Below are 15,106 nucleotides of genomic sequence, written 5' to 3'. Positions count from 1 at the left end.
TTACAAAAAATTAAGATAATTCGACTACAATGTAAATATATATCACCTAGGTCCCAGCCTCTCAACAAAACCTATTTGCCTTCTGCAAATGGGTATAGGAAGATAAACTAATTTTCAATTAGTCACTTAGATTGATATGTCACCTTGCTGCATTCGTATTTTTCTAGAAATTAAATTGATAGTCTAGATGAATAAAAATATCCAAATATGTCTCTCAGAGTCTCTCCTAATATTTTACTTGGTCCATTTTTTGTTTAGGATCCCCTTGTGCTGCATGCTCCTCCACAAAGTGAGACTTGACTACTTATAGGAAGCAGATGCTGAAGACAAGTAGGGTGAATTGCTTTTACTGTCCCCTTAGTGACGACAGAGGTAGTTGTCTGACTTTCTGGCTAACATCTAACAGTTTACCTAGTTTATAGATTATTTCTCTTTGGGGACTTTTCTAGTTATTCCTTTTGAAAAGCATTTTTAGCTGAGATAATTTTAATAGCCAATGTTTTCTTCAGCAAACACTGTTTACTTGTTCAGGAGACTATTTTTAAAGTAACTTAAGTATTAGGAAAGAAAAGGGAAAAAGTGAAATCGTTGTGGATTCCAAAAGTAAATACAGCAGTAATTTGATAACATTTTGGCATCATTACTTATTAGGTCCTAGCATATACTACAATAGCATTACATGTGCCCTCAATATTTGCTTAAACTAGTGAATATCAAACTAGTATTTTAATTTTTTAACTAATTTAATCAGTTGGGGTGAATGCCTTGACTTTTAAGATTGAGTCAAAAAACTCCAGTAAAATTTTGGTCAGTCAGTAACATGTCAGTGAACAAGATCATTCTATTGAGAACACCACCCACACATACACACAAAAATAGTCTTTTGTGAGAAGATCGCACATCTAAGTGCACATTCCTTCAGTAACATGGTCTGATTCAGCAGAAAGATTCAGTGATCCATGACAATAACATGCTAAAAAGACACAGGGAATGCAAGAAAAGAAAAAAGTATATTCCAACTGATTATAAATTATTAATAATGCTAAACACACTGGTATGCATAAACAAGCAAATCCAAACATTTTCATGAGAACAAGACTTTAATGCATTACTCATGGTTCATTCAAAAGCATTAACTCATTTATTCTAAATGGTATTTAAGGCCCAATTGCAGAACATGAATACCTTCCCAAAGCCCAGTCTCACCACTGTAGCAGTTACACAAATCTGTGGTCTTAACCCAAGCCCAAATGAGATCCTTTTAACCAATTCGCTAACCAGCAGTAGAACTTATCTTTTGTTCAGGTTATTGGCTATTTTAGTTCTCAGCTCCTTTTCTTTACTTATTTTACTCATATACACTGACAAGAAAGCAGACAGAAGATGTCACTACAAGATTTTAAAGTCTATTTGAGACTTACTTTGGCTGCTGTACTCAAGAGAAAAAAAATACAGATTTAAAATATCTGGAGTGTATGAAAAAGAACTAGTAGCATTTGCTGCTAGAAGAGAATGCTGAGAGGAACTGTGGAAAACACTGGAGGCATAATGCAATGTCCTGCAAACTTTCTTAAATAAAACCAGAAAACTGCAAACTAATCAGACAATCTCTACCTTGGGTAGAAAATTCTGGCACTAGATGTATTTCTACTAAAAAAAGAATAAAATATCAAGTCAGCAAAGATAAAAACCAAAAGCACATGATTTGGACATGAAAGCTGTCATTTAGACTAGTTCTCATTTACTAGTATGTATTTTCCTGAAGAAAAAATCAGTGAATTGAGAAGAATACTTACATGATGGACTGCTTGGAGTATTTCTGTCAATAAATTCATTGAAATTTAATAGAAATTCAGTGTTGTTTTCTGATTTTTTTACATCACTACAATATTCTCTGAAAAACATCAGAACAATTATCTTCTCAGGTTATAATCTTCTCAGATATGCTTCTCAGATAAAGCAGAGAAATATGGCTCAGCAATTTAGAAGTCCAAGTAGGACTGTGCAACTATCAGGCTGACACTACTGCATCAGCTGACTACCATAGTCAATACTGAATGTTAACCATATTGAATATTTCAGGCATCTACAAGAAATAAAGTGTTCAAGTCCCTGCCTCAATCTGACATGTATGAGATTGGGCATAGTTTCCCAGAAAAAGTACTCAGGACTAGTGTAGACCATGAAACTGGGAGATCATAGTCTGTAAAATAAACAAGAAAATGCCCAGTGAATTTATACTGCTCCTGGGCTAAACTGTCCTGAAAAATACATGAACTGCTGATTAAAACATAGTCACTTCATGCTCGACTAAGTCTGGATTTATGGGACACAGTCCTATCCTCTGAGAAGTCTTAAAGGCAATTTTAATAGGGTACATACCACATAAGCACATAAACACTCTTTGTTTTGACATATGCAAACCAGATAAACAGTAAACTACTGTCCTTTACACAATGTAATAAAGTAAAGCAATATATCATTAGGCAATTCATCTAATGCAAGCAAGCACAATAAAAGTCACTGGGCATTTTGAAGGCAAATATTAGATGGTGAGTGCCATTAAACAACTTTAATTAAAATGTAGAGGGCATTCATCAGAAAAGCAGGGAGCTCTCTTTTTAAATGAGGTTTTTATATTAAATTATTTTTATGAACAAAAGAAGCCTGTTCAAGTATTTCATATGAATAAGCTATCTTATTACCCTTTACTTACTTTATTGCATCCCTGAAAGACTGCAGGCAGAATTCGCCTTACTATACCAACTTCACATTTTAACAGACTTCCATATCAAGTGTTCATGTTGATCAGCCCAACAACTAGGGACTTGCAGGAAATGACTAACTGGTACAATTGATTATCAATAACTTCAGTCTTTCAGAAAAAAATAATCAGTTAAGCTGATAATACATTTGAAGATAGAAAACTATGTTTTACATCCAAATCAATCTATTCATTGTAATCAATTTATTAATTTTGAAATTTAAAAGGATATAAATATTTATAATATAATAAGAAGTTCAACAATTAACTGAGCTTTGTAGTACAGCATTTTCCTTATTTATTTAAACTATCACTTAAAGGAACTTCATTTTTAAGAACTATGTATTATGCTACCTTTCCTTTGCAAATATAATTTACAAGGGCAATGAGTACTACATTAAAAAAAAAGGGAACTAATGAACTTAATCAATTTTCAATGACTCAATCATTTTTTAAGATATGTTCAATGAATGAAAAATTCATTCATCAGTGTTAGATTTGAAACACTTTATCTCAAAATTGGAAAACATCTCAAGGTAAGTATTATGGTACTGATTTTGCAAATGAGAAGCTAAGGTATAAAGTTCAAAGTCTTTGAAGTCATAACCACAAGAAATGAACAGATGTGTACAAGATTTCCACTGAAACATCAACATCAGATTTTACAGCTCTCTCTGATTAATGTAAACAGGAATCAGAGCCTGAAGATGCTATTTATGTTCCAGCAAGAAGATTGATCTTGTAGAACATGAATTTAATAAGTACTCTTTTACTAATATCTTTTACCAACGTAAAACTTTGTTGGTCTAATCTGTATTTGTAAATGTCACTAAGCTGATCAAATGTCTATACCACTGAAATAGTATTACTGGGAAATTAACTAACCTTGGTGCTATAAACGTATAGCCAGCTTCATCAAAATTATCAAGCTTCAGCGTTTCTGAATCTACAAAGATGAAGAGTAAACACCAAGTAAGTAAACTGGGCCTTTTGACATCATTTTTCTTCTCAAAATATTTGACTAGCTTTTGCATGCATCAGTGAACTTAGAAAGAAATGTTTATATTGAGACACTTTCCTACTAATATACTGTATACTTCTCAGTATTTCACAGTATCGAAAGAATGTACTTGATTTTTATATACAACACATACCTGGCATGTGTGTAAAAACTTATTTAAAGAAGACATCTCATTAGCATGACAACATGAAAACATATGAGATGCTTTCATTAGAGCTACAATCTGATATAAAAAAATAATATTTGGGACACAAAAGAGCATGAAGAAAAATCCTTCTAGCATTTTTTGCAATTAAGTTTAGAAAACTAATCCATATAAGCATTACTCCCAACGCTACTGAAAATAATGACTTTAAAAGCTGGTGTCACTAAACACTGATAGGACCAGACAAAGAAGGATTAGAGATTAGCAACATATTGAAATGTGCATGAAAACAAACACTTCACATCATTTTTATTTTTTCCGCTTTCTATTGCTATGGTACAAATGATCATGGGAAAAACCTTGAGATGAGGAATATGAAGGAGAGTATCCAGTAGGAACAGAAATACAAGTGAAAAATATCAACTGCAGTAAACAGAAGGAAATTGAGCAACAAGAATATACTTGCCCTTTTTGATTGCCACTATCCATCAGAAAGAGAAAGCAGGGAAACAGAAAAAAACAGGGTAAAGCAAAAGGGGTCACAAACCAATATTTTATTCAAACAGCCCCTTGAATAAAAATATTGTGCATAGATAGATCAAAGGTTCAGTTTACATACAGCTGTAGTCTGGAAAAAAGACAAACATCTTTGAAGACTGAAGAAAACGTCCCTCTCAATTATTTCTCAAGTACCTTCTATATACTGTGGCTATTTCAAGGGTCTGTTTTGCAGGTTGTATTGATGTAAGTGTAAAACCAGATGAGCTATTCCATCAAAAGAACCATATTCACTGTCTAAAGCTTTAAACTACTGTTTGACAAAGTTAAAAAATAAATTACTGATTATTAAATCTTGCCATATTCCACTTCATATGCAGGAGCAATAGTAGAGGACAGTGATTTAGTGCTAACCAGCTTTTCTCTAAACTAAGAGACAATCTGTGCCTGTCAGAGAGATTCATAGTGCTGTTCTAACTTTCCATTTAATAGCATATTTGTTCAAGTTTGTTGTAACACTTGGATAAAGTTGAAAGGACGTGATGGGTTCTATTTTGTCTACTGTCTAGATTAAACTACACCTAATAAACAAAAAGCATTTGAATACTCACAAGTATAATTTCCAATTATCTCTCTAGAATCTGCAAATGGCTTGAAATTAGTCTAATCCAAAAGTACATTACAAACATCCACTAAAACTATTTGCAAAATGAAAAATAAAAACCCAGCTGCAAGCCAAACCAAACAGCACTTTCACATTAATCTATTCCTACAGGCAGCAGAGGCAATTTCCTAAATATTATACTGTAACTACTATAAAAATAACTGCAACAACAAAAAAGCTTTACTACTGTAGTCTATATCATGACATTTAACTAATAGAATGTAAAAATAGAATCCAGACCCTTAAAATGACAGCAACAGAGGATACAGGAAGCAATGATTCTATAGGCACAGAGCAAGGGGGAAGGGATTGTCAGTGGAACTGGGGTATCTGCACATATTCTATCTTTATAGAATATTTCTTGTACCTTGGATGTTACAATGGGTTTGAATCATTGCTGCAGATTTCGCGTACATCATGAGAACATCCGTGAATTCCACAAAATTTATGAATTTTAAATGCTGCTTTTTTTAAGTGTATCTGAGACTTGGCAATACTAGCCAAAACCAGGGAACCTTCATAGTACTTACATCTGGCCTGAGTTATTGGTTCTTCTATTTTGGCTTTAATATAATAAAAGCTGTATGATGGTAACACCAATGCCAAACTGCAATAGAAATGAGACAAGTAAAGCAATTATATTATTTGTAGCAGTTTTCCAGTTTCAGCTTCTATTTGTTTTGAAAGCAGTTAACACATTTGGAAGTTGGCTCATCAAGAATAAGATGAGATAGTTCATATCGTGACGTACTTAGCCTTACACTATATAGACACAATATGTTCTTGCTGGTCCTAAAGCTGCCTGCATTTATTTTCACTCTTTTAAGCACAAATATACTTTTTAATGTATAAGCAAGGAATTTAGAAATAATTGCAAATAATAAGACACAGTTTCTTGTATCTTCCTCTAACATTTAACATCCCAATGCAATAGATGTCAAAGTGATAACTGACTGCAAAAAACACCATGTGGTACTAAATGGATTTGCATGCATCATAGAATGACAGATTCTCCTTTTACTAATATAAAAGCTCTCAGTATTCATTAGGAAACGTATCTGGCAATACCTGAATTCACATTACATTCAAGATGCAAAATATTTTCTTGAATCCTGCCGTCACCACCAAAAAACTTTAAAGATCATTGTTTAATAACATTTTAAGATTTGCAAAGTATTTGCAATGTATTTTAGGTTTTACTTTTTTTTTTTTTCAAAAATATAGGGCTTCTTTTTGTAAATAAGCTCAATACATGTGTAGAAGTGTTCATTTCTAAAAAGGTATGTAAAGGACGGGACGTAGGTGTAGTCATTGAAGAGGAATAATCATCTCCCATATCATATCATATCCCATATCATAATTTTTGCACTTGCATTTTCATCACTGTAGAACTCCAATAGTTTCTAATGGATAACCACAGAAATTAACATTAATAAAGTTGTACAGTTGAGTCATAAATGAGTTGACCTTTAGTGACACGTCATTTAAACAGAACATTAACTGAGATTGCTGAACATTTAGTGATAGCCTTCTACCAATTCCCTAGGGAAATCAGAAGGAGTTTACCTGTCATTAACAGTTATTGCTAGAAGAAATTGCCAATTAAAATCTATAATTTCATGTTTAATAGGTTTTATGCAATGTGACTTGATGGGTTTTTTGTTGTATTTCATGCCAGGGAGCTCAGTAAGAATTAAGTCATATAACCCAAATGTATTTCCTTACCGATTGCTAGATTGCACAATCTGATAAAAACTTTATTGTGTTACATAGTACAAAGATAGAGGGAGTCCAACAGAAACACTGGATGCTGAATAAAAGAGCCTACATTTGCATTCCCTGTAAAAACTGATTTGATTGTTTTTACATGCAAATTAACACTGGCATTCTCACTGGCTGTACACACTGGCAGAACATAACTGAAAATGGGAACCAGCGTGGCTGAGACTACTGCAACTCACCACAGTAAAGATACTGTTTTGGTAAAAATTTGACTCAGTATTTGTACCATGTAGAGTAGTTTAACTTGCAGGGGGACCTTTGAAGGTCCCTTCCAACCCAAACTATTCTATGATTCTGTGAATTTTTCTGGGACTTGGTAAACCTTAACTTGTTTTGCATAATGTCAAGTTCCTGCATTACATCTAAAGTTATGGAGCTGTGTGTTCAAACAAGTTTGAAATAATACACACCCCAATGCTGCATTGAAGGGGGAATGTGCTTTTATCCGTTACTTCGTTTGTTCCTGCCTCAATTCACCATATAATTTTTGCATACAAACCAGTATCAGTGCTAATTAGTTAAAACCTGACACAAATAGAAATGGGTTTCAGAGAAAATCAGTAGCATGGTTCCTACCCCTATGATCTGACACGCAGATTAGCAGTCATTGATAAAAGCAATGCCTGTGACTGAAAAAGAGTTGCGCAAAACATGTCACATTTTTCATTCAGCCCAAAATACAGCATCTTCCTTGTTAATATGAATGTTAAAACAAGAACATGGAGAAAATTCAAAGAAAAGAAAAATAAGAGGAGGAATCTAAGAGAAAGTATACTATTGAGAGTCAAATTGTATTGTGATAAAGAAAGCAGAAGCAAAAGTAAGATTCTTAATATCCGTCATAAAAACCTTTCTTTCCTGCATACTGAAATACCCGAGTGCTAAATCTCAACAGCTGCATGAAAGACTGAGACTCTGGTCCTTAGGCAGAGCAACAATTCTGAGCTGTTAAGCAACTCAGAAAACCCTATCAGCCTGGAAACAAGACAATGTGGTCCTCCTAGTACAGAAAATGTAACAGTAAAAATATTAACCAAAATAAACAAACAGTGTATTTAACCACACAAAACTCAGAACAGAAGTGAATTACCTGTAATCAGTGCCATTCACAGCAGTCCATGTATATGTCCTGTTTCCTTTATCAATATATCTCTACAAAGAGATAATGGTGAAAAAAATAAATTAACCTAGGAGCATTAACAAGGGTGACCTTTTCTTGAGAACTACAGTGTAAAATCAAGTACAAATCTCTTGGAAGTCTGTTTATTATTTTGCTAAAAATATAAGTTGACCTTCAATTCCTTTTCTTAAACATTTTCCAAACATATTATGCAAAAGAATCACCTTCATCTTTTTTATTTAAAATAACCAAAATGCAAATTTAAATAAAACCAAGAAAACATCACCTATCGTTTTCCCTTTTAAATTCATTAGCCAGGCCTATGCAAACTTTTTCCTATGTGATTTAAATTTGATAAAAATATTATCTCTCTTATGTAGTTAAAACATTTTGCAGTTAAACTATGAAAAGTTAAAACCTCAATTATACACAGCCTTTTTAGGTAGCTCTTTAACCACAAAACCACCCAGTGCTTGTTCTTTCAGGTCACAGTACCACTGGCTAAATGCATTTAGCTTTGTCTAAATATATGCTATACCTACAGGCACAGCCTGATGATCCTGACTGTACACATAGCCCATGCTAAACTTACATGTGTTTCTAATCTCATTAGGAGGGTCTTGTATCTGTGAAAAATTTAACATTGAAGGAAATGTTTATTTTGAAATAACTTAATACATTAAGATAAGCTTTACCATTCATCTTCTTTTGCTATGAAAAATTATGTGATAGACATAGTCCCACGGTTCCCCATAGAGTTGATCATTATTGCATCTGGTTGACATCATTATACTCAGTTTTCCACTTTGAAAACTACAGTTTTATGCCAGCTGCAACATACTATTATTTTTCAGTCAGAGATTTGTAAGTATGCCAGCAATGAAGTCTGCGCAGCTGGTCCACTGCAATATTACAAACACAGTGAAAGGTACCACAGGTATATTTTACATGGCTTTTGTTTCCTGTGGTAAAATAAAAGTGTGAAAATGACCATGGTTATGAAAAATAGATGTGTTTTTTTTTTTTTTACATTTATAATCTGAAACCCTCTCATTATATGTCTGCTGCTTTTCAGTATAGCATGATGTGTAAATAACGTAATAGTCATTTTGGAAAGAAAAACAAGAAAAGGTAAAAATAAAAAGAAAAAAAGATGTATATATCAGAGTCCAATAGCCTGAAATACTTAATATTTGAAGTGAAAAGGTGGCTGAAGAGATTCCCTTCCAAGCTTATTTATATTTAATACACTATTACTTCAGCTCAAGAGTCAGTACACTTGAACCTTGTGCTGGCAGTCCCTCCAAATCAGGCACACTTCCAAGGGTTGCACACCATGTACACTACCAAAGAGAAAAACAGCGCCCAAGGTGGGAGGGAAGAAAGAGAACTGGGCTCTTATTAAATCCTGTTGCCACCAGCACTGTAAACATACTCAAAAGTGAATTGGCTGAGACATCTCTTCAATGATAACCCAGCAGATGACATGTTCTCATACACTGTCTCCCATTTACCTTTGCCCGATTCACTATTGAGTGGTTGGAGACTCTCTCATTCCCAGCTGTTCACTGCCAAAGAGCCTACGCATGCTATTGCAGCTTTGTGACCCTTCAGTTTTCATTATTGCCCACCCCGACTGCCCCAGTGTGGCAATGCTTTTGTTCCTATGGCATCTTCTCTGTCAGCTGGAAAGCCCCTCAGGCCTTGGGAGACTCCAGCCCACCCCACCCACACTTGCTACAAGTCCAATCTCTATGCTGTAGTATGAGGTCATCTCCCAAGACACTGCTGGGGCCAGCTTCAATACAAAAGGAAAGCAATGCAAACCTAAACCAAAAAGCAAAACAAAAAAAGGACATCAATTTTAAGCCTCGAGACTGCAACTGTCAGTTCACAACAACTGACCACATCAGCTCTATTTATGAGAAAATATATGAAGCTATCAAGCCCTAAGTGATGCACAGCTCATGCATGGCCTGTGGGATGAAGCAGGTTTATTCTGGCTCCAGCAGCCTAAAGCTGGGAGGGTGCAATGGCTTGAAGCAGTCACCATCACCAGCCATCCCTGGTTGCTACTGTCTTCTGTCAGAGAGATCTAAGTAAAGGAAGAAATCTTGGGCTGTGATGCAAGGGAAGGTGAGGGAAATGAATTTCATTGGGCACTTGAAACATCTGGGATCAAAAGGCTTGGGCATTTCTACTCAGATACAGATTGTGGTCTGGGCCATGGATAACTGACATATTCTCATGCACCCAGAGATGTTACATTTACCCCCCTGCTCCCATGCTGTAGCTGACTCCTGCATTTGCAAGTGTAAATGATTCCCCTCCTTCCCTCTTTGGGCAAGCAGTTGCAAGACCAACTGTTTCAGGTCTTTTTTATCACACAGCCTTAGACATGAAAGCCCAGCCCAAGATCTCTTAGATCTCTTTAACAGCTTTGCTATGAATGCAATTACTTCAACAACCCCAGTGGGGTTACTGTATTTTTCTGACCTTCTAATTCTCCCTTTTCTAACCACCTACACAGAGCACTTTTCACCCACAGGCTTGGAAAGACTTCCTAAATAAAACAACAACACCGATCTGAAAATGTTGCAGTGAGTACAGTGAGGATGGTGAAACACCAGAACAGGTTGCCCCGAGAGGTGGTAGAGGCCTCATCGCTGGAAACATGCAATGGAGCTCTGAGCAAATTGAAGATGTCCCCGCTCATTGCAGGGCAGGTCAGACTTGATGACCCTTAAAGGTCCCTTCCAACTCAAACTATTCCATGATTCTACATTTCTAGTATGTTCCCACAGATTCTGCTGAGTATGGTTACGGTGTACTTTTATATCTAAGGGTTGTGTAGTGTCTGCTTGATATTAGATGTGCTTCATGTTCTTCTGCTATGCCTTTAAATTAGCTATCCTCATGCTGGTTTACATTTAAAGTAAAGCATTTTCAACATTCTCCTGTAGAACTGTAACTGTGGGGCATATTCTGGCCAGAACTGCTCCTTTAGACACCAGTAATGATTCTTCTCAAGTTCCCCAAGAAGAAAAGCATACATGTAAGGTTCCATGTTAAACTTGAGTATTTCCCATTGCTAGGAAATGTGTCTGTATTATTAGAGAAACTAGTAGCAATCTTTATCAGGAATGAGCATTTTTAACAAAAAAATAAAGAACTCAACATGTTGTTCAGAAATCACAAGTACATAATATAACTTTAAGATTAATTTACTTATCCCAAATAGTCTTTGCTTATGGCATATAAATGTTTTGGAGGTTTTGTTTTTTGTTTTTCTTTCTCACTACTTTCTCCCTATTCAACCACAATCTAAATTACCAAACCCATCCTCACACATCTCTGCAAGCAAAATAACTACTTTGTTTTAGGATTTATACACAGAAGTAGGCTGGGTCCGTTTCCTGGTGAACTGAGCGTAAGACCTCATCAACAACTGCTTGATTAATGATGCACCAAAAAATGAAAAAACAAAACCAAAATAAGCCTTCTTTTTTATAAGTATACAATTTCTTTCACTGTAAGCCAGTAAAACTACTAAATCTAGAGGGAAAATTGATACAAACTGACATTACAAAATGAACATCTTTACACCATTTCACAGTACTTTTCCAGTTTTGTTTGTTTCTGTAAATGTAATCTCCTGTTCCTAACTTACCTCATCTTGGGACTTGACCAGTGTTTCAAATGTTTTTTCTCCACTTTCTCCATCTATCATTTTTTTCCGAATCTATTGGCAAGGAAGAAAAAAACACCAAAAAAATAAACAACCAAAAGTAGGTGTTGCATGAAAACTGAATAATCTTTTCAGTGATGCATAATAATTCACAGAAATGCAGAAAATGGTAATGCAGATGAAAGTCATAGCTCTTCAAAACCAAAACGTTACGTTTACAATTTCCAGATCTTTCTAATTAGAAATTGCTTTGTCTATAACAACTCAGTAGAGTTATGAAGCAAAAATTCTAGTATACTTTGCATAGACCATCCCATAAAACCCCTTGATGCTGGGGACACCATAGAGAGAGCATGAAATCTGCATGGATGAGAAGGAGTTTTGCCTGGCATTTCTCTTGCTTCCCAGCACATCTCTGTCATTTTGGTAGCTGCAGTGATTCACAAAAATGTTTTTATACCAGTCTAATTCTTCTCTGAAGCAACCATTTCAAAGAAATTTAAGGCAGAGTTTAACAGACACCAAATAAAGCTGATTAGTGTCATTATGAAAAAAACATTTCAAACTGAAAAAAAAAAAAAAATAAAATGTTTAAGCCCCTCACCTTTAGTTCACAAAACTAACAAAGTATTCTTTAAAATTCTGATTTCTGAATGTATTATAAAATTAGAAACTGAAAAATATAAAAAGGAATTGGTTTGCTGTCAACACTATTTCTCAGTTCTTTCTCACCACAGCAATAAGCATGTACTTGAAAGAGATAGGGAAATACTTTAAAAATATTTCAGGTAAAATATTAAGATCCTAATAAAAAGTGCTCTGTTCTGAAAAAAAGTTACAAGCCCACTCCCCAAGAATAGCCACTGAATGAAGAAGAATAATGTGTCATGGTGTCCTTCAAAATGAGGGTAATACAATGCATTGCCGCCTATGAAAAGTATCATGTCTCAATTTGTTTAATTATAATTGTCTCTATAAATTCATTGTCTTAACAAATTTAAAATTTAATTTTTTAGTGAAATAGACTCCCGTTCAAAATCTAGAACAGTTTTTGGTTTTTGGTTATTGTACAGTGAAATACAAGCAGCAACAGGTACCAAGAAGACAGGTAATCTCACCTCAACTTTAATATCATTTTCCAATTCAGCATCTAGAAAATCCAGTGTAACAGGCTCCTGGGATTTAGGATTCTGAAGCAGAAGATATTGGATGATCAAATAGTAAGGACAGAATGTTACAAATCATTCTAAACCTTTCATTTCAGAGTATCTGGGCTTACTTACCCATCTATTTTAATCTTTTATAGCATGATGAATTACTAGTGGCCCTTTCTCATCTATTTTATTTCATTGGATAGAGAGGTTAATTGGGTGAAAATAAAATTTTAGAGACTATAATACAGAATAGTAACAGAAGACAAAAGACTATTCATTAATTTTCTTGAGGAACAAATGTACGTGTTTCTGGGGGTATAGAAACATTCCTGTTCCTACCAAGCAAGCCTTACTATTGCTAAGAGAATAATCAATAAATTTATTCTCAGAAAGACAAAATGCACTGGAAAGGTGGCAGGTAAAGTTTCGTGGTATTTCTTTTAAACGCCTACTGATAACTTCAAAGAAATTTTTATGTTCCTATTTATACAGGATAGATAGAATCCTAGACTCTAGCAGCTTTAAGATTAACATATGCTCCCTATTAATTCAAAACAATTTTGTTGTTATGCAGTTGCTTTTTACCCCCCAACAAATCCACACACTTGAAATAAATAGCAAAAAGCTAAAATGTAAAAATAAATTAAAAAATACATTTTCTTACATGCAATGAATAATGAATAGCATGGTCAAACCCAAACAGCATGCATGAAGGCATTGGCATGGCACAGGAGGCATGAGTGAAGTTCAAATTCCATTCCAACACACAAAGAAACAAAGTAAAGAAATGGTAAAAAAGGAAAAAAAAAACGAAAACAAAAAAAAAGCCATCACATCAATTCAAGGTCAATATTAATTTAAAATGATAACCTGGGTTAGCAATAGTTAAGGAGTCCCAAAGAAAAAAATAGACAAATTTAACAGCCCATCAAAATTCAAGTATAAGTTTGTTCTTTTTAAGACGTAAGTTATATTACCAAATATTATATATCACATACTTACTAATGACTTCTAATAGATAAGATACTAAGCATGATACATTATGTGATGTGTCTGAGGCACAAAGAAATCCATTATAACTTAGAATAGAAAATTCCTAGCCCTGTCCTTTAAATGGATGGCAATTTTCCCAGCTATGCCTTTTCCCCCCAAGAATGTGTTTTTACCAGTATTTGGGCTCCACAGTTTTTTCTTCCAAGGTTGCCATTTAGTGGGTTTATTCCAAGCCATGAAGAAACAAACTTACTGTTCAGTTTGCTCTTCTCTTTTCCAGTCATGCATGTGGCATGACTAGAAGAAGCACACCACCACCACATTCACCAGCACAACTTAATAAAACAAAACAGAACTAAATCACTATCAATGAAGCATGCAGATAAAGGGAATGCAGTTCATTTTCAGCATGACAAATAAAGGCAAAGATGTATAAATTCAATGAAAAATCAAGAAGGAAACAAAGAAAGAACTGGTGCAGCAACATAAAAGATGTTCATTAAAATGTGGTTATTGTGTTTTTTGGGAGGTTAGTATTCTCACATTCTATGGAAGGCTTTTGCTGAGTTGCAGGAGCCTAGCTCCTACTCATACCTGCAGTACTAATGAAGACATAGGCTGTTAGGGTTTTGAAATAAATGATGGTAAGAAAGCAACAAAGTCCTGGGCCCCAGTAGGAAACCCAGGAGCAACTGGAGTGGGTGGGTAGCGCAGAGCTTTTCCAGAGTTGCACCTCTCAGGCAGACAGCACAGCCAGGAAAACCCAGCACCAGTCAAATCATACCACAGCACACTAAGGAGCCAGGGGTGCACAAAGGTTTTTATATTCCAGTGCTGCTTTCTCCAGCTCACAAATGTCTAGCCCAGACATGGCCTTCTACATGTGGCATAAATGCAGAAAATTGACTCTTGATGAAATAACTGACTTGAATCATATCATGATTTTGCACCATATTTTACTAGTGTTGGTATGCAAGCCACCAGTTTTGCATTATATATTCCTGTACGTGTAAGAAATTCACAGAGCGTCATAGAATAGTCTGGGTTGGAAGGGACCTTCAAAGGTCATCTAGTCCAAACCCCCTGCAATAAGCAGGGACATCTTTAACTAGATCAGGTTGCTTAGAATGACATCCAGCCTGGCCTTGAATGTCTCCATGGTATGTTGTACTTAATTTTGTTATTTTGCTAGTTGCAGTTAATTTATTCCTTTAATGATTTTTAAGTTTTCATTAAGTGTTTTCTGCTCAAGGATTACATTACATAAACATCACTAA

General features: G+C 34.9%; 1 protein-coding gene across 8 annotated transcripts in view; it reads right to left on the bottom strand.

Annotated features, from left to right (window-relative positions):
* Positions 1 to 15,106, bottom strand: part of CACNA2D1 (calcium voltage-gated channel auxiliary subunit alpha2delta 1) — a 387,883-nt gene that overhangs the window by 28,192 nt on the left and 344,585 nt on the right. For 4 of the 8 annotated variants that reach the window (XM_061467296.1, XM_061467298.1, XM_061467300.1 and 1 more), the window contains 6 exons: positions 12,801 to 12,872; positions 11,665 to 11,736; positions 7,965 to 8,026; positions 5,623 to 5,699; positions 3,650 to 3,710; positions 1,797 to 1,894 (listed from right to left, as the gene is read on the bottom strand). In XM_061467296.1, coding sequence (XP_061323280.1) covers positions 1,797 to 1,894; positions 3,650 to 3,710; positions 5,623 to 5,699; positions 7,965 to 8,026; positions 11,665 to 11,736; positions 12,801 to 12,872 — 442 coding nt within the window. Of the gene's footprint in view, positions 1 to 1,796; positions 1,895 to 3,649; positions 3,711 to 4,983; positions 5,070 to 5,607; positions 5,700 to 7,964; positions 8,027 to 11,664; positions 11,737 to 12,800; positions 12,873 to 15,106 lie in introns of those variants that run through there. The other 4 variants (XM_061467295.1, XM_061467299.1, XM_061467297.1 and 1 more) reach the window with 2 other exon arrangements.

Source organism: Pezoporus flaviventris, unplaced genomic scaffold (assembly GCF_033815535.1).
Source record: "Pezoporus flaviventris isolate CSIRO_AGI_PZ_B2104156 unplaced genomic scaffold, CSIRO_AGI_Pfla_v1 ptg000045l, whole genome shotgun sequence".
In the NCBI taxonomy this organism is placed as follows: domain Eukaryota; kingdom Metazoa; phylum Chordata; class Aves; order Psittaciformes; family Psittacidae; genus Pezoporus; species Pezoporus flaviventris.
This window is presented reverse-complemented; position numbering and strand designations above follow the sequence as displayed.